Source organism: Aquarana catesbeiana, linkage group LG01, assembly GCF_042186555.1.
Source record: "Aquarana catesbeiana isolate 2022-GZ linkage group LG01, ASM4218655v1, whole genome shotgun sequence".
Taxonomy (NCBI): Eukaryota; Metazoa; Chordata; class Amphibia; order Anura; family Ranidae; genus Aquarana; species Aquarana catesbeiana.
Window position 1 is genome coordinate 565,524,096 of NC_133324.1, and position 21,864 is coordinate 565,545,959.

The following is a 21,864-nucleotide window of genomic DNA, read 5'->3' on the forward strand; positions in this document are numbered from 1 at the left end:
CTGAAATCGGACCTGAAACAGTGAACGAGGATGCACCGGACTCCTGCTCTGAGCCGCTTCATGCTCAAATGTGAACCCAGCCTCGAAGTGTTGCTAAAGGTAATTTTTTTATTAAAATAACAAACATGTCATACTTACCTTAAACCATAATGTGCCATGCTATCCTGAATGATTAACTTATTCCAACCAATACAATAGAAAATCAAAATCTGATCTAAATGGAGTCTAAATCAGTTGGAAGGGAAGTCACAACTAATTAATTGATAACGGATTCAAACATTTTGATTGAACTATCAAATTGCACATCGGCTGTGTAAAAAATTGTGTGTTGCATGGCGACCATAGGACAAGAAGTATATTATTGGTTAGATCATCAGGTAAAAATAAAAAAAAATAAGCTTTAAACAAAAAAAAAAAACAAAACAATGCAGCCTCCAAACATTGGTAAGCTGCAATATATTACATTTTTGTTTTTCTGTTTACATACACGTCAAGTGTTAAGGTTGGGGTGGATTAAGTGTTAAGTTAAAAGGGTGAGTGTTGAGGGTGAGTGTTAAGGCTTATTTTAGGGTATAGTTAGATGTTCGGGTAGGCAAGGATTAAGACTAGGTTCACATCTATGTGGCTGCACTAGATGCGTTTTTCGGCACGTTTCGCCTGCATTTTTAATGCGTTTTTGCATGCCATTTTCATGCAGTTTGTGTTTTTTTCTTCTCTTTAACACACTATTTATAGCTGGTTGCTAAGGAGTGGGCCGGGAAGCCGGCCACTGAGTCCTTAACAACCGATGAATCATGTAAAGTCAATGTAACAAAAATATTGCCGGGCAATAAAAAAAATGTAAAAATAAAAATGGTATGAACCACACCAGGCCACATACCATCAACATGGGGAGGGTGCTTTGGGGCAGAGGGGCCACCACCGGACCCAAAAAAAGAACAAAAACTCCACTCGCGACGAACGCTCCCGCGGTCTGCCTGCTGCATCGTGTTACATTTCTTAAATAGATAATGGACGGGGCGACCCGGCAACAAGTTGGTTCGATCAACGTCTGTACAACCACCCTGTTGGATGTTCCCCATTCAATCAGCACAGCAGACTATAACCATCAGCGCTGATCAGTGTATTGTGATGGAGGGTAAGTCTCCCCACCACCTAAAATGTGTGGATGGGGAAACCAAGTCACTTTTTTTTTGTTCAACCCGCTGGTTGAAGGAAAAAAAAATGACTCACCTATGGGCTGCTTAACTTAACCAATCTTGTTAGACATACACAACAATCTTGTTAAACACACAATCCTCTTCCACCCAACCCCTGGGAAAAAGAGAGTAAATTAACAATTAATCGTTAGATCGAAAACCATTTAGCATCCTCTCTGATGCCAGAAATTTTCTGGCATTATCTCCTTAAATTGAAGCATGTTCTCAGATTGCACATCCCTTTTGTAAGCATAGTTTTGTGTGCATGAAACAGCAGATGTCTAAAAAGGTACAAGAGTACATACTGCATACTAAACTTCTAATCAGGGATAACTGACAGTCGATAGTTTTTTAGGTGCATGTGTAGCCACAATGACCCATTCAGATGTTTGAAAGAAATGACATTCTCTCTGATATGAAGTAAATACACAGTCCTCCCCAAAAAATATGCATAAACTATTTATATGCAAGAACAAAAAAATGTATATATTGCAGCTTACCAGTCATTAGATGTGGTTGCATTCATTTTGCTCTTTTCAGGCTCTTTTACTTTATTTTCACTGGTGATCCTGCAAGTAACACACTATCTGTGTTCCTTCCTAGGATGACAATGCCCACAACCCATACTGTATGTATAGCATTGTTATTAGAGGACAACACTACAGTGCAAAACCTCGTTCTTTTTCTCTTCTCCTTAACATAGAAGGGAGGGGTTCTGTATTCTCAGACATAGCTAGAAATAATGTAACTGACAAGAATGTAGCACAAGGAAATAGACCGGAAAGTTATCAGATGGATCTACCAAATTTCCTCATGTATGCTGGGGAATGTTGAGAACCCATTTTATGTGAATGTTTAGGTTACTGCAGATTCAACAAATTAATTTTAATTACAAGAAAAATTTGCACCTCACTGACAATTTTTTCTTATATTTTATGAAAGTTTGTGCACTTCAGTTTAGGTTTGACTTACCACGACATTGGAGAGCGCAAAGATTTTTTTTTTATTAAATTCATTTTAATTGTTAGAATAGATCCCGATTATTATTTACAGGAAATAAAATATCTTTTTGATAATAGCAGCTGTAATTGTGTTACACGCACCTCCACCCTGAACATACAACACCCAGGGCCCACATTTTTTTCTGCATGGAAAAACTAAAGGTAACGGCAAAAACAAACAGAAAACAATAGAGCTGCACGATTAATCATTAAAAAAATTGCGATCTCGATTCAACCCCCTCGTGATCGTTGACACTATATACTGTTGTTATGGCAGCAGATAGCTGCCATAACCCTGGTATTTTCAACGACGCCGGGCAGCTGGCTTTCAGGTAAAAGTTGTCTCTGCTGCGAATTTGCCGCAAGATCACTTTTATCAGGGGCAGGAGAGCCCCCCTTCCCGCCGCATTCTGGTCATCTCTGCCGCTTACCGGAGCCCTCAGTAGCGGCGGAGACGATCGGGTCCTCTTCCCTGACAGGCATGGAGCAGAGTGAGGGAAAGATGGTCCCCGCTTGGCTCCACACCATTGGATGGCAGAAGCGACATCAAACATCACTTCCACCCAATGGTCTTAAAGGGGAATTTTTTTATTTATTTTTTATTGCATTTTAATGTAAATGTTAGATCTGAGGTCTTTTTGACCCCAGATCTCATATTTAAGAGGTCCTGTCATGCATTTTTTCTATTACAAGGGATGTTTACATTCCTTGTAACAGGAATAAAAGTAACCCAGAATTTTTTTTGAAAAGGACAGTGTAAAAAAAAAAAAAAAAAAAGTAAAAATAAATAAGAAAAATTTTTTTTTAAAGCACTCTGTCCTGCTGAGCTTGCACGCAGAAGCGAACGCATACGTAAGTCCCGCCCACATTTGAAAATGGTGTTCAAACTACACATGTGAGGTATTGCCGTGAGAGCAAAAATTCTAGCACTAGACCTCCTCTGTAACTCTAAACATGTAACCTGAAGAAAATTTTAAATATCGCCTATGGAGATTTTTAAGGGTCAAAGTTTGTCGCCATTCCATGAGCGGGCTCAAATTTGAAGCATGACATGTTGGATATCAATTTACTCGGAACATTATCTTTCACAATATAAAAAAAATTGGGCTAACTTTACTGTTGTCTTACTTTTTAAGTCAAAAAAGTATATTTTTCTCAAAAAATTGCGCTTGTAAGACCACTGCCCAAAAACGGTGTGATATAAAGTATGGCAACGACTGCCATTTTATTCTCTACGGTGTCTGGAAAAAAAAATATATATATAATGTTTGGGGGTTCTAAGTAATTTTCTAGCAAAAAAAAAAAAGATTTTAACTTGTAAACAACAAGTGTCAAAAAGAGGCTCGGTCCTTAAGTGGTTAATACATTTAAAAAAAACTAAACAGTAAAGTTAGCCCAATTTTTTTGTATAGTATGAAAGATGATGTTATGCCACGAGAATCGTGATCTTTATTATAAGAAAAAAAATTGTGATTTTCATTTTAGCCAGAATCGTGCAGTTCCAGAAAACAATAGTCATGTTCAGATCAAAATGTGCATCACACCACCCCCTGCCGAACGGCTCTATAGCAGCGGTTTGGGCTGCAGATCAGTGTGAATGGGCCCTCAGAGAACCATACAATATCTTATTTAGTAGCAAAATGGGACAAATAACCTTTCTTTTACAAACACTCACTCACAAAATGTCAGGCCATATAAACTGGACTTAGGGCACATGGGGAGGTTTTCAACACACTAACACTGAGTATTAAAGCTGAAGTTTAGTAAAAAAAATTATTGTGCACTTATAGCTGCAGTCACATCACTTACCTGTAATGAAGTATGTCCCACATCTGTCAGGCAGATGGATCCTGTAGAAATCTTCTGTGCAAGGATGCCTGCTCTTCTTAGGCTAGGTTCACACCTGTGTGGCTGTGCAGGCCGTGGTTTGTGGGGGCATGAGAGCCTATTCAATTGGATGGGCTGCCATGTCCAGTCATATGCAGGAAAGAAGTCCCTGCACCGTTTTTCAAATCGCAGCCTGCCCGGAAACTGAGGTTCCCAGTACAGGTGCGATTTCCAGTGTGGGTGAGGTGCCATTAGGATTAATGACACTCACTCGCAAGTCCTGCATTTCTCTGTGTGTGTGGTTGCGGCTGCCCGCATTTGTGCAGCGGCACCACCTGCACAGATGTGAGCCTAGCCTTACTGTTGAGGAACTTCCAGCACTGAGGGAGTTAATAGCTCCAAGTCTTCTGTGAGCTGCATCGAAAAAGATCCGATGAGGACCTGCCCTTCCCCCCTACTTCCTCCATGAAGAAAAGCCTGTGCATTAATGTATGTAACACAATCTGTAAATGGAGGAGAGCACCATGTGACTCATCAGACTCTCCCCCATTCACAGATTGTGTTACATGTAGTGTAGTCAATGCATAGACTTTTCTCAATGAATTAGAGGGGAGGAGGGGCGGGTCTCTGTTGGATCTTTTTCGCTGTAGCCCACAGAAGGGCCATTACCTTCACCTGTGTCAGAAGTTTAGCAGCAGAGAGAGGACCTGTGCTTAAAGTGGTTGTAAACACTTCCATATACCCAGTGAAGGGACTATACTCAGGTAAGAAAAATGAGGGGAATAACTGCGCTACAGTGAAATACATAAACAATAACAATTATAGCCGCGATTCATCTATGTAACACAAACACAGTGAAATTAAATAAGAAAAAAAGGGGGGTTGAATCGCACTAAAACAGATTGGTGATCATACACATCATCACCAAACCAAATATTTAGAACTAAGTGAAGAGTTCCCCTTTAGAGTATACATAATATACAAAACACACGTCAAATGAATAATCAATCCAAAAATAAAATGTTCAAAGTGATAATAAAAAGTCCATGTATAAAAAATAAATCACCCAAGTGATATGAAAGTATCTTAAAAAAGTTCCAAAAAACATAAATTCTTGCTGTGAGAAGAAAAAAGCGTGCTTGCTCCACCACCGTGAAATCAGACTGGCCGCTTACCAGAAACTCATGATCCCCCGTTACAGAGGATCAGAGAAAGCTGTTTGTTAATACTGCTTCGAACCACGACCAATGGATCAGAGACCTTATACCGAGATGGGACATCGAAGACTGCAGGGTCAGGCTAAAGATGTTCACACTGACAGGTACTCAGACATCAGCCCACAGCATTGCAGATACGGTCATAGAAGGAAAAAAAGGCTCCATATTGTGTAAAATCATTGACTTTATTGGATAAGTAAAAAGTTAAACTCACATGTTAGTAGACAATAGTAGGCATGTAGTGTAGTCTGGAGCGCCGGTCGGAAGCTCACAGACAGCCCGTCCTACTGGAAACAACAGCAGCAATGGGAGGTGACGAGAACACCTCGCTCTGCCCTACGCGGCATTTCGTGATAGAGTCACATCATCCAGTATTAACAAACAGCTTTCTCTGATCCTCTGTAACGGGGGATCATGAGTTTCTGGTAAGCGGCCAGTCTGATTTCATGGTGGTGGAGCAAGCACGCTTTTTTCTTCTAACAGCAAGAATTTATGTTTTTTGGAACTTTTTTAAGATACTTTCATATCACTTGGGTGATTTATTTTTTATACATGGACTTTTTATTATCACTTTGAACATTTTATTTTTGGATTGATTATTCATTTGACATGTGTTTTGTATATTATGTATACACTAAAGGGGAGCTCTTCACTTAGTTCTAAATATTTGGTTTGGTGATGATGTGTATGATCACCAATCTGTTTTAGCACTATACTCAGAGATTAAATAAATCCTCGTAAATACGTTGTACCTGTTTATCTGCGGTCTTCTTTTCTATACACCCATTCAAAGTCCAGAATTTATAAAGCTTTTCTGGGAGTTCAGAAACAAAGGGACAGAGAGCTGAAATTACACTCTGCAGAGCTCAGTGAGGAGAGCTCTTAGAGCTGATTGGTGTGAAGGGACACACTCCCCCTCACACAGCACGCAGGAACAGAGCTGAGGCTGGAGAGTTATTGAGGAAGGCAAACCTAAGGTAATTTTTGGTGGTTTTTAAGAATGCTTTGGGCTTTAAGTGGCTCCTGACAAGTTACCAAAAAGGGTCTCTTATAAGCCTCATTTTTTCACAGAAAAGGTAAAAAAAAGTTAAATACACACCCCCCTGCCCTCAAATTTTTGTCGTCAAGTACCCCCAACAGGTCATGTTTTCAAGATTTCCTTCACCTTGCACAGGTGCTTTAAATTAATGTAAATTGTTTATTTATCATAGTTATTTTAAGGGAAATTCCCAAAACATGGCCTATTGGGGCAATTACTTGAGGACCACTGGTTGGGAACCACTGATGTAAATAAAAACAAGTATATTCTCTTTAAGCAGATTTCACCTGAACTTTGCTCTGAAAAATTAGGAATTTAGCCAAATCTACACTACTTAATTTTAAAACAGTTGACTAATGTTCTAGTCTGCACCTGATACTTATATATTCCTTATGCAGATGAGGGAACTTTTGTGTGAACTCAAATATAATGCAAACAAAAATGGGAGGCACCTACTTGTTGGACGTACGTAAACTTTCAGCCTGAGGCAAGGTTTATCCACCAAGTTTGGAGGAGTAGATGCTGTAAAATAAAATATACATATATTGTAAAGATAAGTGCAACTAAATAAACACATCTCAATTAAGACTTTAAGAGAAATACAAGAAATTAGTTCTGTTTTGTATCATTTTGAAAACAGGAAATTGATTGACACATAGCTTTTAACAACATAATAGGTATTTATAAGGATCTGAAAAAGAACTGATTTGTGTTTTTTGATGCTTTAGGTCAGTGGTCTCCAAACTGCGGCCTGGGGGGGGCGGATGCAGCCCTTTGCTTGCCTTCATTCGGCCCTTGGTGCACTATTCCTCCCACTGATACGAGACACTAATCTGTCAACTGACATCAACAATGGGGTACCATTTCTCCCACTGCAAAAAACAATGGGCACTATTCCTCCCATTGATACCAACGGTGGGGCACTATTCTTCCTCCTAATACCAAATGGGGTGATGTTTACTTCCACTGATGCAAGGAAAATTTCCACTTCCACTGGCCACAGTCCGGTCCCCCTAAAGTTTGAAGGACGATAAACTGGCCCTTTGTTTGGATAGCTTGGAGACCTTTGCTTTAAGGTAATCTGTCATCTGCGTAAAAATACCTGAAACTTAAAGTGCTGTCTACAAGCAGGCACCACAAGGTGCCCACTGTTACCTCCCTTATCTAGAATAGCCTCTTTAGTGCTCCATCTGAGATTATTTTCAAGTGAAGCCCAACTTTCTGGCATCTGGTGGGCCTAGCTCAGCATTGGGTTTAAAGTAGAACGAAACCCTTCTATCCTTTACAGCCAAGGAAGCAGCCATCTTAGCCAGTGTTTGTTCTGCAGTTGTACACATGCAATCAGTTATGATCAGTTAGGACTCCAGCAATTTGATGGCCTGACAGTTCGGCTGAAAGCACAATCAGTTAGGACAGTTATCATTCACAGCAAGTCTTGAATGTAACTGTTTTAGGAAATAGTTAAATCAATATTAGTTCTGCTTCAAGTTAAGTCAAGTTAGTGCCCCAGTGGCACGCTGAAAAGCAATCTCAAACAGGTCACTGAAAAGTTTTTTTTTGGGTAAGGGAGTTAACAGCAGGCACCATGTAGGACACATTTAGTTTAAAGTGGTTGTAAACCCTGTTACACCACTTGTATCTACAAGTAAGCCTATAATAAATAAGGCTTACCTATAGGTACTGTAAATATCTCCTAAACCACAGTTTAGGAGATATTTACCATATACGTTTGCGCCAATGTCATCGGCGCATGCGCACTGAAGAAACGTCTCAATCGTGCCGTTTCTAAAGGGCCTGTGCCATGACCGGCAGCTCCCATGCACATGCACGGGAGTGACGTCATTGCGGCTCTGGCCAATCACAGCTCTGGAGCCCGCAAACCCAGAAATAACTCGGGGAGACATGTCATCTGTCACAGCGGTGTACGGGGACAGCTTCGATCTAAGGTAAGTATTTCATAATGAGCTAGTAATGCAATGCATACTAGCTCATTATGCCTTTGCCTTGCGGGGTTTTTTTTAGGTTTTAGGTGGGATTACAACCACTTTAAGACACCCAAAATGGATGACAGCCTCACTTTAAATTGTCTTAAAATTACTGTATTTGTGGTCAAGTGCAAAAAATTATTAAAAGGGGAGAGAGGAACCATTACTGTCATTTACATGTTTGGGGACCTCTGCAACAGGGGTGCTGCTTGGCGAAAAGGTGTGTAATGGAACAACAGTACTTGTTTCCCTTTCTGTTCAACCTAACTCTTCCCTCACTTTGTCTCTCACATTTTTCCTTCCACAATTGTCCCTTTCGTGCTTTGTACCTTGCATTGCACATCCATAGGTAGGGAGACAGACCATCTGCCTGCTGTTTGAGCAGGGCTGATCTGCACATAATTCACAAAAGGACAGTTTCTCCCTGGCCAGCTACTCTTTCCTAGACACATGTACTTAGCACACTGCCCATCTATAAAAAGGATTAGCTGCAGGCTGGAGACCTTGGCAACCTGTGCCGGGACATAGCGCTGCATGCTTTATTGATTTTAGAAACAGAAAGGAAACAAACCTATTAATTACGTAATGCAAAATGTTTAGTCTGTTTAAACCCAGCAAGCGCAAGCAAAATCTTTTTATTTTTTATTCGAAATAAGATTTTTTTACAAAATATGTCAAGCATATTGTTATACAATCAATGTGTTGCAACAATCAGTTGGATAAATGGAAGACCCCTTTCACACTGGGGCCGTGGCCACGTTAGCGCTACAGCGCCTCTCGTTTTAGCGGCACTTTACTGCTGTTATTAAAGGATAACATCTGCTTACATCAAAATTCAGTAAGAAGCGCTCAAATTGATAAAAACATTGACCTGAGAGACAGAAAACGCCAATGTTTTTATCAATTTGTGCGCTTTTACTGAATGTTGATGTAAGCAGATGTTATCTTTTAATAAATGTTTTTTGGTACGTCAATACACTATTGGAGGCTTGTTTGTCTACTTCACCCTCACATGTGAGTCTGGATCTTTTGACTGAGAAGCTGCAGAGGAGACTCCGGGGGGGGGGATCTTGACCCAAGGCTCATGTTTTGTGGTTATGAGGTGAGAGTTCTGTGAGCACTTAGAACTGATCACCGATTGTATTGGAACACTTGATTTTCTACAACTATTGGACATCACTTTCATTTACTTATCACTGTTATTGTTTATTTATCATGGTTATGGATATATATAGCATCTTTATATAGATGAAGGAATAGCGCAAGACCACATACAATATATATTTTTTAAAACTGAGGAAAGGACACTTTGCTACAATGTAAAATAATGAGTGTATAATTTGTATAACAGTGTAAATTTGCTGTCCCCTCAAAATAACTCAACACACAGCCATTAATGTCTAAACCGTTGGCAACAAAAGTGAGTACACCCCTAAGTGAAAATGTCCAAATTGGGCCTGTGATTCATTAGTGTTACAAGGTCTCAGGTGTGAATGGGGAGCAGGTGCGTTAAATTTGGTATTATCTCTCTCACTCTCTCATACTGGTCACTGGAAGTTCAACATGGCACCTCATGGCAAAGAATTCTCTGAGGATCTGAAAAAAAAGAATGGTTGCTCTACATAAAGGTGCCCTAGGCTATAAGAAGATGGCCAAGACCCTGAAACTGAGCTGCAAAATCCCAAGAAAATACATTTACGTTTTTGGTTGTAACATGACAAACTGTGGAAAATTTCAAGGGGTAGGAATACTTTTTCAAGGTACTGTGTGTGTGTGTGTGTGCGTATATATATATATATATATATATATATATATATATATATATATATATATATATATAATGTCCAAATTGGGCCCAAAGTGTCAATATTTTGTGTGGCCACCATATTGTCCAGCCCTGCCTTAACCCTATTGGGCATGGGGTTCCCTAGAGCTTTACAAGTTGCCACTGGAGTCCTCTTCCACTCCTCCATGACGACATCACAGAGCTGGTGGATGTTAGAGACTGTGCGCTCCTCCAACTTCCATTTGAGGATACCCCACAGATGCTCAATAGGTTTTAGGTCTGGAGACATGCTTGGCCAGTCCGTCACCTTTACCCTCAGCTTCTTTAGCAAGGCAGTGGTTGTCTTGGAGGTGTGTTTGGGGTCATTATCATGTTGGAATACTGCCCTGCGGCCCAATCTCGGAAGGGAGGGGATCATACTCTGCTTCAGTATGTCACAGTACATGTTGGCATTCATGGTTCACTCAATGAACTGTAGCTCCCCAGTGCTGGCAACACTCATGCAGCCCCAGACCATGACACTCCCACCACCATGCTTGACTGTAGGCAAGACACACTTGTCTTTGTACTCCTCACTAATAGTTGTCCTGTGGACAGATTCTCCCACCTGAGCTATGGATCTCTGCAGTACTTCCAGAGTTACCATGGGTCTCTTGCCTGCTTCTCTGATTAATGCTCTCCTTGCCTGGCCTGTCAGGTTAGCTGGACGGCCAGGTCTTTGTAGGTTTGCAGTTGTGCCATACTATCTCCATTTTCAGATGATGGCTTGCACAGTGCTCCGTGAGATGTTCAAAGCTTGACATATTTTTTTATAACCTAACCCTGCTTTAAACTTCTCCACAACTGTATCCCTGACCTGTCTGGTGTGTTCCTTGGCTTTCATGATGCTGTTTGTTCACTAAGGTTCTCTAACAAACCTCTGAGGGCTTCAAAGAACAGCTGTATTTATACTGAGATTAAATTACACACAGGTGAACTCCCAGTGGCGATCAAATACCACCAAAAGAAAGCTCTACTTGTGTGAAATAAATTATATAAACTTCATTTGCGTACAGTGTTGCATTAACGCGCAATTGCTAGTTAAAGTAGCACAATGCTGAAAAGCAAAAAATGTCCCGGTCATAAAGGGGGTAAAACCTGCCTGCCGGAGGTGCTCAAAATCTAGCAAAATACTTGATAGTGTTAGGCCCCTTTCACACAGGCTTTTTGTTTGTCCGTTTTTCTTTGACTTAGCTTTTTATTGAAAAAGTGAAACAAACATACAACCAGTATACATTGATTGTACAAAATACAAAGGTAGATGACCATTGTACAAAGTAACATGAGTGCTAAAATCTAACATGCTCTACTCGCCGGTGGAGATTGGCCATTTTTCATCCATCCGTTGACAGATGAAAAGCGGACATCAATGTATCTCTATGGAAAAACGGATGTAAACGGATGATCATCTGTTTACATTCATTTACATCTGCTTCCGTCAACATCTGTTTTTTTTAACGGATCAAAGCCCTATTTTTCTTCCGTTAAAAAAAACAGAACAGATGAAAAACAGATTTAAAGTGGAGTTCCACCCACTTTTACAACTCTTCAGCATCCCTCACTAAACTGTGCACTGTAAACGAATTGGATATTTAAAAAAAAAAATTCTCAGCACCTACTGTATATCTGCTGTATTCATTTTTCACTTCCTCCTCCCTGGCCGTGGCCCATCACATCATTTCCTGTTTGCAATGCCTTCTGGGAAGGGGAGGCAACTTCCTCTGACACTGCCGTTGCTATGGAAACCTGACCTGAAACCTATTACACTGCTTGTGCTGCACTGAGCATGTGCGAGATCTGCAAAGATGAGATCCAGGAAGAAATATAAATCCAATAGTCTGGCTTCAGATGCCCACACTTAAGATGGCCACGGCCTGCTGTAAGTTTATAAAATAACAAACTACTGCTATAAACTAACAAAACAGACCTTAGTTTACAGATTAACTTTACTAGAATACATTAAGCTTGTGTATTATAGGGGTATTTTTATTTAAAAAGTATAATTTTGGCCGGAACACCACTTTAAACAGACAAGTGGTCTTTTTTACATGGAAAAATGGCTCCAGGAGATGCAAAAAACGGATGTAAAACGGATGAAAAACTGATGTAAACTTCATCCGTTTTTTTCTTTGAAAAAACGTAACTGAACAGATGAATTGAATGGGAATGCCCACGTGAAAGTACCCTTAAACATTACTAAGTAAGTATTCGCTGTACCCTTTTGCTGCTAGGCCCTGCCCGCCACTTTTAAACTAAGGCCTCTTTCACATGGGGGATCCGTATGTCCGTTTTTCATCCTTCCGTTTTCGGATGAAAAACGGACATACATGTATGTCTATGGAGCGTCGGATGTCAGCGGTGACATGTCCGCTGACATCCGACCCGCTCGGATCCGAAAAGTGTAACGGAGGAAAACCCTACTTTTCCATCCGTTTTTGGATCGGGTGACGACAGACTCTACGGTCCGTCATTATCCGATCCACCATAGGGGAGAGCGGCGCTCTGACAGGTCCGTCGCTGCACAGTGTGCAGCGAGTGTTCACGGGGCGGATCATCACTGATCCGCCCTGTGTGAAAGAGCCCTTAGGTGGCCAGACCATTATTGCAATTTTTCCATTGATTTTTAATTTTTCCCTTACAGCTTTCAGCATTTGTTAAAGACCTCTCAAACCATCCATTTTCTAAAGTATAGGACCAGTAGAATTAAAAAAAAAGATGCTATTGATTTTTTAGGCCCCGTGATATTTGTACAAATGTTTATCAAAACAATATTTTTGCTAAAAATACACAAACATTATCATTAGCAGACACAAACAAAGCAAAACTTACAAAATTCCAGCTTAGTTCACACTAAATATAAAAGCTTAAACTGTATTGAGGTAATACAAACATTATATTACAGGATGAGGGGCTAATGAATTTCAGTAAATCATATAAAATTATTTGCAAATATAAATATACATAGTACAGCAAGCTAGAAGTCCATATGCGATGAATCCCAATATCAAACTGTGATGCTCAAAAATAAATACACTTCCAGTTCTTCACCACGAGAGCTCAATAGATGGGTGGCCAAATTTATGACTCTATTCTCATGTCTCCACTGCAGAGACACCTTGATTTTTGTTTACTCCGGCACTGACACCAGTAAGTTTTTGCTGTAGAATTTTTTGCTCACTTTTTTCTTATTTTTTGTGTTTTTATTGGACACTTGTTCACCTTTGTCTTTCACATTGCTGATTTTATCAACACACACTCATTTTGGGTGTTATCACCCCAGGTATTTCATACTTAACGCAATTGGGCACTTTTTCACTTGGGATTTAATCACTTGGGATAGGAGACATTTTTAGATACAAGCACTTTGTCACATTTACTCGCTACACTTTTTACATTTGTACATTTATACTTTTAGATTTAGTGTGGATTGGTTGTGTCCTCCCATTTTCCACCTCATACCATCACTTCATGGTCATCTGGTTTGGTTCATCGCTGCTCCCTTGTTTTGTGTGGGGTACCCCGCCTCAGCCCCGGACCTAGCATTGTATATGAAAAAATATTGCGCTAACGGTTAAGGTATATGGGTGGAGCTGCAACTATAAAGAGTTATACGACACCAATCAGAATTTAAAAAACAAAAGTCGCGCTAATAAAAAAAGTGGTATGACTCAAAGTGTTAAATACCACAAATCATAGTGACAATAGTTAATATCAAATAAAGTATTGAGATGCAAAAAAACCTAAAAATATTCAAAGCAAATGTGATCAAAAAACGTGCAAGTGTAAAGAAAGTTCAATTCAAAATGTCCATATATTGAGTGCAAAAAAATGGAAATTGTAAAGGTAATACATATTAGTTGATGAATAAAAAAAAGTCCATATTGTACAAAGCAAATCCCAAGGTGATACGTGGTGACATTCCACACTGTAGTGACAAGTGCAAAGATGAAACCTCCACCACAGAAAAACACTGCCGCTTACCGGAAAGCGATGGTCCCTTATTACAGGGGACCACGCTGAGCAGATGGCTGTAACCCCAGCCTGGGATCTCACAGGCAGGCACTGGATACCACAGCGTCAGTGGGCATAGTCACCATAAATCTCAGCAAAGCAATGTAATCACCGGAAAAAACACACAAAGTGCTCCACATAGCGTAAATCCTTTAACATTTAATCAAATAAATAGAAGACAAATGGACACTTACAAATCGGCGAAAATGTATAGGCAAAAACAGTATAGGAAAGCCGGCCGGCTTCAAAACAGCCCATAGCTTCTGGGACTGAACGTGCAGACGTGGCTCCTCCTCCCTACGTCGTTTCGTCACTAGTGGACGTGGTCACGGGAACTAGCATTGTGTCCTCCATTTTCCCTGTAAGTAGCTGGGCCAACTTTCTGAGCTGGCATGTATTATTTTTATTTATTTTTTGCAACCTAGGCAATAGAGCTGTGCGATTCTGGCCAAAATGAGAATCACAAATTTTTTGCTTAGAATAAAAAGATCACGATTCTCGCGACGTAAAATCTTTCACATTATACAAAAAAAAAAATTGGGCTGATTTTACTGTTTTCTTTTTTTTTTTTTTTTTTAATTCATTAAAGTAATTTTTTCCCAAAAAAATTCATTTGAAAGACCGCTGCACAAATACAGTGTGACATAAAATATTGCAATGACCACCATTTTATTCTCTAAGGTCTCTACTAAAATATATATATATATATATAATGCTTGGGGGTTCTAAGTCATTTTCTAGCAAAAAAAAAAAAGATTTTAACTTGAAAGCAACAAATGTCAGAAAAAGGTTTAGTGTTTAAGTGGTTAAACTTTCTTAATTTACACACAAAGTCTAGTCCATTGACAAATTGTTACAATGTTTATACTTAAGTTAAACTGCTAAAGAATGTTGTGAGTCTTGGCAGACTGCCCAGTTTTTTTCTTCCTTTCTTTTGATGGCTGTGACTTCAGAAGAGCAGAGAGAATTCTTTGTATAGCAAGAATCGTGAAACACTTTGTCAAGATCGTAACGGGGAAAAAAATTGCGATAACTATTCTTGACGATTAATCGTGCAGCTCTACTAGGCAATCTTTACCAATATATTATTTTTCATTTAGATCGCTATATATATTTTTGGCATTGTACTCCTGACAAGTGGACAAATCCACGAAACGTGCGTAGAGTTCACATCATGCTCTCAACCTCCTGATTTCCATATGGAACATTCACTATGTACCTGTGTGTGCAAACATCATTATGTACCTATCTCTATGAATTAAGCTTTATTTCTTATATGCCATGTGTCAACTTAGCATGGCCACCTTCTTGGGCTAGATTTCTATGCCAATTGTATTTTGTACCTTGAGATAATGAAATGTTTCAACTTGTAAAATAAATATTTTTACTTATGTATCCTTTTATGTTATTTACATTGTTACTTTTTCATCTGTGACACGCCTCTTTTAAAATCCAATGGCCAATTCCTTTCTGCATCACATGAAACCAGGGATGGAGGCTTTCCACAGTGGTTATGTCAGGTCACACTTTGCTTTTATATGTCCAATATATGGGTAGAAGACACCCCGGTCTCTAGTGATCTGACTTACCACCATTTTTATTTTACATATATACTCATATACCCTTTATATTTATTCATATTGAGGTTATGATTTAGTTTCTCATTATATCATATTACAACATTCCATGGCTGGCCATCTTTGTTTTCTCATTTACCAGCTCTGATTTTATCCAGGGGGGCGGAGGTTGCCGTTCTCTGTTGCTTTCCGGGGCTGCGATACCTGGCAGGACCTCCCCCATCTTGGGATGTGGGCGGGAGGTGTCCTCCCATGCATCGGCGTCATGCACACGCCCCGCTCCTGGCGTCATCTGGCGCCGCCATGTGAGGGCGTACGTTCCTCCATCTAGGGCCGGGGATAGTGCATTTGTGGACTGACTTCTGGTGCTCGCACCGGTTTGGTGATTTGCCAGTTTGCCTTCCTTCCTCCCCATTGGCGCTCACATGATGTTGGCGGGGACCCTATGCAGTGGGATACTTTTTCACTTTGGATTTATACACTTGGGATAGGACACATTTTTAGATACAAGCACTTTGTCACATTTACTCACTACACTTTTTACATTTGTACTTTTGTACAAAGTTTTCCGTGTCAGTAGCTGGGCCAACTTTCTGAGCTGGCATGTATTATTTTTATTTAATTTTTTGCAACCTAGGCAATGTTTACCAATATACTATTTTTCATTTTGATCTCTATATATATTTTTGGCATTGTACTCCTGACGAGTGGACAAATCCACGAAACGTGCGTAGAGTTCACATCATGCCCTTAACCCCATGATTTCCATATGGAACATTCACTATGTACCTGTGTGTGCAAACATCATTATGTACCTATCTCTATGAATTAAGCTTTATTTCTCATATGCCATGTGTTAGCTTAGCATGGCCTTCTTGGGCTAGATTTCTATACCAATTGTATTTCGTACCTTGAGATAATGAAATGTTTCAACTTGTAAAATAAATCTTTTTATTTATGTACCCTTTTATGTTATTTACATTGTTACTTTTTCATTTGTGACACTCCTCATTTAAAGTCCCATGACCAATTCTATCTGCATCACATGTAAACAGGGATGGAGGCTTTCCACAGTGGTTATGTCAGGTCACACTTTGTTTTTATATTTAAATAAATCATTATCTACAGTACATCATATCATCAAAAGATTCCAAGAAAATGGAGAAATCTCTGTGCACAAGGGACAAAGCTGAAACGCAACATCAGATGTCCATGATCTTGGATCCCTCAGACAGCACTGCGTAAAACACAGACATGATTTTGCATCACTGCATGAGTTTAGCAATACTTCTCAAAATCACTGGGGTTGAATTACTAAAATTGAAAAGTGCAAAATCTGGTGCAGCTCTGCATAGAAACCAATCAGCTTCCATTTCTTTTTTTTTTTAAGAAAGCTTAATAGAACAAGCTGAAGTTAGAAACCGATTGGCTACCATACAGCTGCACCAGATTTTGCACTCGCCAATCTTAGTAAATCATCCACATCTGTGAACATAGTTTGCCATGCCATCCAAAAATGCAAGTTAAAGATCTATCATGCAAAGAAGAAACCATGAACATGATCCAGAAATGCCACCGTCTTCTCTGGGTCAAAGCTCATTTAAAATGTTTTGTTGCAAAGTGGAAAACATTTCTGTGGTCAAACAAACTGAAATTTGTCATTCTTTTTGGCAATAATTGGTGCCAGATCACAGACTAAAGAGGAGAGGTACCTTCTGGCTTGTTATCAGCACTCAGATCAACATCTCTGATAGCACGGGGGTGCATTAGTGTGCATGGAATGTGCAGCTTGTACATCTGGAAAAGCACCATGCTAAATGCTAAAAGATATATCCAGGTTTTAGAACAGCATATGCTTCCATCCCAGTGGTGGCTGGTGCTCAAAATTTTTTGGGGAGCGCAAACAAACTAAAAAATTCTGAAAAAAAACTCCATCAACTGCTGCCACTGTACCATCAATCGCAGCCACTGTGCCATCAATCGCAGCCACTGTGCCATCAAATGCAGCCACTGTGCCCATCAAACGCAGCCACAGTGCCATATCAAATGCTCCCACTGTGCCATCAAATGCTTCCACTGTGCCATCAAATGCTTCCACTATGCCATCAAATGCTGCCATTGTGCCATCAAACGCAGCCACTGTGCCATCAAACGCAGCCACTGTGCCCATCAAACGCAGCCATTGTGCCCATCAAACGCAGCAACTGTGCCATATCAAATGCTCCCACTGTGCCATCAAATGCTGCCACTGTGCCCCATCAAATGCAGCAACTGTGCCATATCAAATGCTCCCACTGTGCCATCAAATGCTGACACTGTGCCCCATCAAATGCTGACACTGTGCCCCATCAAATACAGCTACTGTGGCCCACTGTACCATCAAACGCAGCCACTGTGCCATCAAACGCAGCCACTGTGCCCATCAAATGCAGCCACTGTGCCATATCAAATGCTCCTACTGTGCCATCAAATGCTGCCACTGTGCCCCATCAAATACAGCTACTGTGGCCCATCTTATGCAGCCACTGTGCCCATCTTATGCAGCCACTGTGCCCCAACAAATGCAGCCACTGTGCCCATCATATGCAGCCTCACTGTGCCCCATCAAATGCAGCCTCACTGTGCCCCATCAAATGCAGCCTCACTGTGCCCATCAAATGCAGCCTCACTGTGCCCATCAAATGCAGCCTCACCGTGCCCATCAAATTCAGCCTCACTGTGCCCCATCAAATGCAGCCTCACTGTGCCCCATCAAATGCTCCCACTGTGCCCCATCAAACGCAGCCACTGTGCCATATCAAATGCTGCCAGTGTGCCCCCCCTTCCCGCCGTCTGTACTTACTCTGTCTCGGTGGCGGTGGGACATGTCTTCTCCCATCCCCTGCTATGATAGAACGCCCGATAGGCGTCCAATCACAGCGCCTGTTATTTTAGCCAATCAGGTGACAGGTAACAGATCCGAGCACCTGATTGGCGGAGAGGCAGTTTAGTGTTAGGGAAGTGAATATTCATTCACTTTTCTAACACAGCTGAGTGACCTGTGAGCGCCCAGCATGGCGCTCGCAGGTCACCTTTTTTGACGTTTATTAGAGCCTATGGCTCTAATCAGGTGCTTCAGAAAAAAAAACCCTGCTGTAATTCAGGCGCCCAAAAAGGGGCCAGGTGCCTGAATAGGGGGTGGCAGCGGCGCCATGGATAGATTCATGTAATACATGAATCTATCTATTGGTGCTAGAGGGGGGGCTGGATAGAGGGGGCGGCGCCCGTGCGCCCTTATGGACGCACCGCCACTGCATTAGGCCACATTCACATTTGAGGTTTCCTGAATGTTTGACAAAGTGCACAGGTAATGGGCAATTTGCAGTGCATTTTGGAAAAGCACTGCACATGCCCATAGAACTTGTGGTGCCATTAATTTTTGCACCCCAGATGCAATGAGCAGACATGCGTTTTGTCATGTGGCAAATCTGCATGCCTTAAAAGTTTCTAAAGCCTCTATTATGTGTTTGGAACACATATGGCAGCCCATTCAAGTGAATGGGTTACCCTATGTGCGAAAAACAAGAAAAAAAAAAAAAAAATGTGAGCAGGAATGTTTGTTCCTGCTATGTGAAGTATAAAGGGACCTTAGGGATGGTATATAGAAATGGCTGGGCAGAGATGCCTGGCAGCTGGAGAGAGAGAGATATGTCCACTGGCTTCATGTTCAGCACTGCAATGACAGCTATCTGCGGGTCTAGGCTGGCTTCATATTCACCCTCTCTCCAAAATCCTAAAGTTTTGTGACTTTGTTCCAGAAGCAACCCCCCCCCCACCCCCACTCACCCCCTCCAGCATAAGCACTGCTCCATCCAAACCCTGGAGTTCCGTGAACACAGAGCAGTGAGAGCATGATCTGGAGGGAGGGGGATCAGAGGTCAGGACTCAGGGAGGAGGTGAAGCAAGCTTCCTGCTCACGCTGACCAGAGATAACACTGACGAGGGGGAGTTTCAGGACCCGGCAGATACACAGGCAGACTGAGACTGCAGCTGTCTTCTGCTCAGCGGCGGTGGAGAAGTCCGCGCCTCTGCAAATGAAGCGCCTCGTCTGCAATCTCGTGAGTGCATAGACATGGTGCTTCCCATAGTACACGGTGTCCGGTGCCCGAACACAGTGCACTTAAGGACCTTTATTTCTATTTTTTTTTTGTAACTGCCTGGAGGGGGGGGCAGCGCCTGTGCGCCCCCTATTGACGAGCCGCCACTGTTCCATCCAGACATCTTTTTCAGGGAAGGCCTTACATATTTCAGCAGAACAATGATAAACTGCATACTGCATCTATAACAACAGCACAACAACTTTGCAGCAGAAGAGTCCGGCAGTCCAGACCTTTCACCAATTGAAAATATTTGGCAATTCTTGAAACAAAAAATACAACAAAGAAGACCTAGGACTGTTGAGCAGTTAGAATCCTACATCATGCAAAAAATGGGACAACTTTCCTCTCCCAAAACTCCTTTTTTGAAACGTGTTGCTGCCATTAATATCAAAATGACCTTATTTTTTTTTTTAAATTGTGAATGAATAGGAAGCCTCTGTACAGGGTGCCTCCTGCTCATTCATTCTGCACTGCAGCTGAGGCTGCAGAGAAAGGGATTGAGGAAAATTTCAGTTTAAACATTTGATATGTTTTCTATTTTCTATTGAGAATAAAATATGGGTTTATGAGATTTTCAAATCATTGCATAATGTTTTTATGTAGATTTTACACAGCGTCCCAACTTTTTTGAAAGTGGGGTTGTAAATAATACGATAAAAAAAAAGTTATGTGCCCCCCATCCCCCTGTGCTCACGTTCAAATAAGATTACATACTGTGCATAGGTCCTGAATGCATATGTAAATGGTGATCACACCACACATGTGAGGTATCATCATGAACAGCAGAGTGAGGACAACAATTCTTCTGCCAGGCCTCCTGTTTAACTATAAACTGGTAACCTGTAAGAATTTTCAAAATGTTGTCTATGGATAATTTAAAGTATCATAGTCTTTCACCATTTCATCTGCGTGCACAGTTTTAAACTGTGACACGTTTGGTTTACTCAGCATAACACCATCTTTTATTTTTTACCAGAAATTGGGTACTATATTATGTTTGTGCATTTTTTCCTGAAAATTTGCATTTTAAAAATGGCTGCACAAATATTGTGTGACATAAAATATTGCAACAACCACCATTTTATTTTGCAGGGCCTCTTCTTTCAAAAAATGTATACTGTTTGAGGGTTATGAGTTATTTTCTAGCAAAAAATGCTGATTTTAACATGTTTGTGAGAAATGTCAGGATTTGCCTGGGCAAATCCAAGACGTGTTCGATATTACAATGATGATTGATTTTTCCTGAATGAAGACCACAGTTACAAAGTTTCTATCTTTGAGAAAAAGTTTCCATCCTGCTCCTTCAAATTAGGCCTCATGCACACGAGACGCCAGTGCAAACTCTGCTGAACACATGTTTTTAAAAGCTGAAACCGGCGTTTAGAAACGCCCGTTTTGCCAAGTTTGCATGTTGCGTTTAGCCGCGCTTGGCCGCGTTTGCGTCTAGACGCGTCTGCAGAGCAGAAAATAACATTTTGCGACCCAACTTTGGGGCCCCATATCTCGGGGCCACTTGGTGCTAGAAACCCCAAAAGAGACCTAGCACTATAACATATCCAAATTTGGGGTTCCTAGCACTAAGTGGCCCCGAGATACAGGGCCCCAAAGTCGGGTCGCAAAATGTCAAGCATTTCTGCAGCAGAGAATGACATTTTGTGAGCCGACTTTGGGGCCCAATATCTCAGGAACCCCAAATTTGGATATTTTATAGTGTTTGTCTAACTGTGTTAGCACACCAAATATGGGGCCCCAAAATCGGGTTGCAAAATGTCAAGCACTTTTCTGCAGCAGAGAATGACATTTTGTGACCCGATTTTGGGGCCCCATATCTCGGGGCCACTTGGTGCTAGGAATCCCGAGATATGTGGCCCCAAATTCGGGTTGTAAAAAACACTTATAAACGCAAACGCGGCTAAACGCGGTACCCGCGTTTAGCCGCGTTTGGCATCTGAAACATGGAAAACTTTTGCGTCTGAACCCATTTTTTTGCTTCTGGAAAAACGAGGTTAAATGCAACTGCCTAAAAACGCCAAAAAACGAGACT

At 41.0% G+C, this 21,864-nt stretch overlaps 1 protein-coding gene across 1 annotated transcript in view; it reads right to left on the reverse strand.

Annotated features, from left to right (window-relative positions):
• The window catches only part of EFNA2 (ephrin A2), a 461,529-nt gene that overhangs the window by 5,563 nt on the left and 434,102 nt on the right, over positions 1-21,864 (reverse strand). Inside the window, exon 3 of the mRNA XM_073596928.1 lies at positions 6,740-6,805. Coding sequence (XP_073453029.1) covers positions 6,740-6,805 — 66 coding nt within the window. The remainder of the gene's footprint in view (positions 1-6,739; positions 6,806-21,864) is intronic.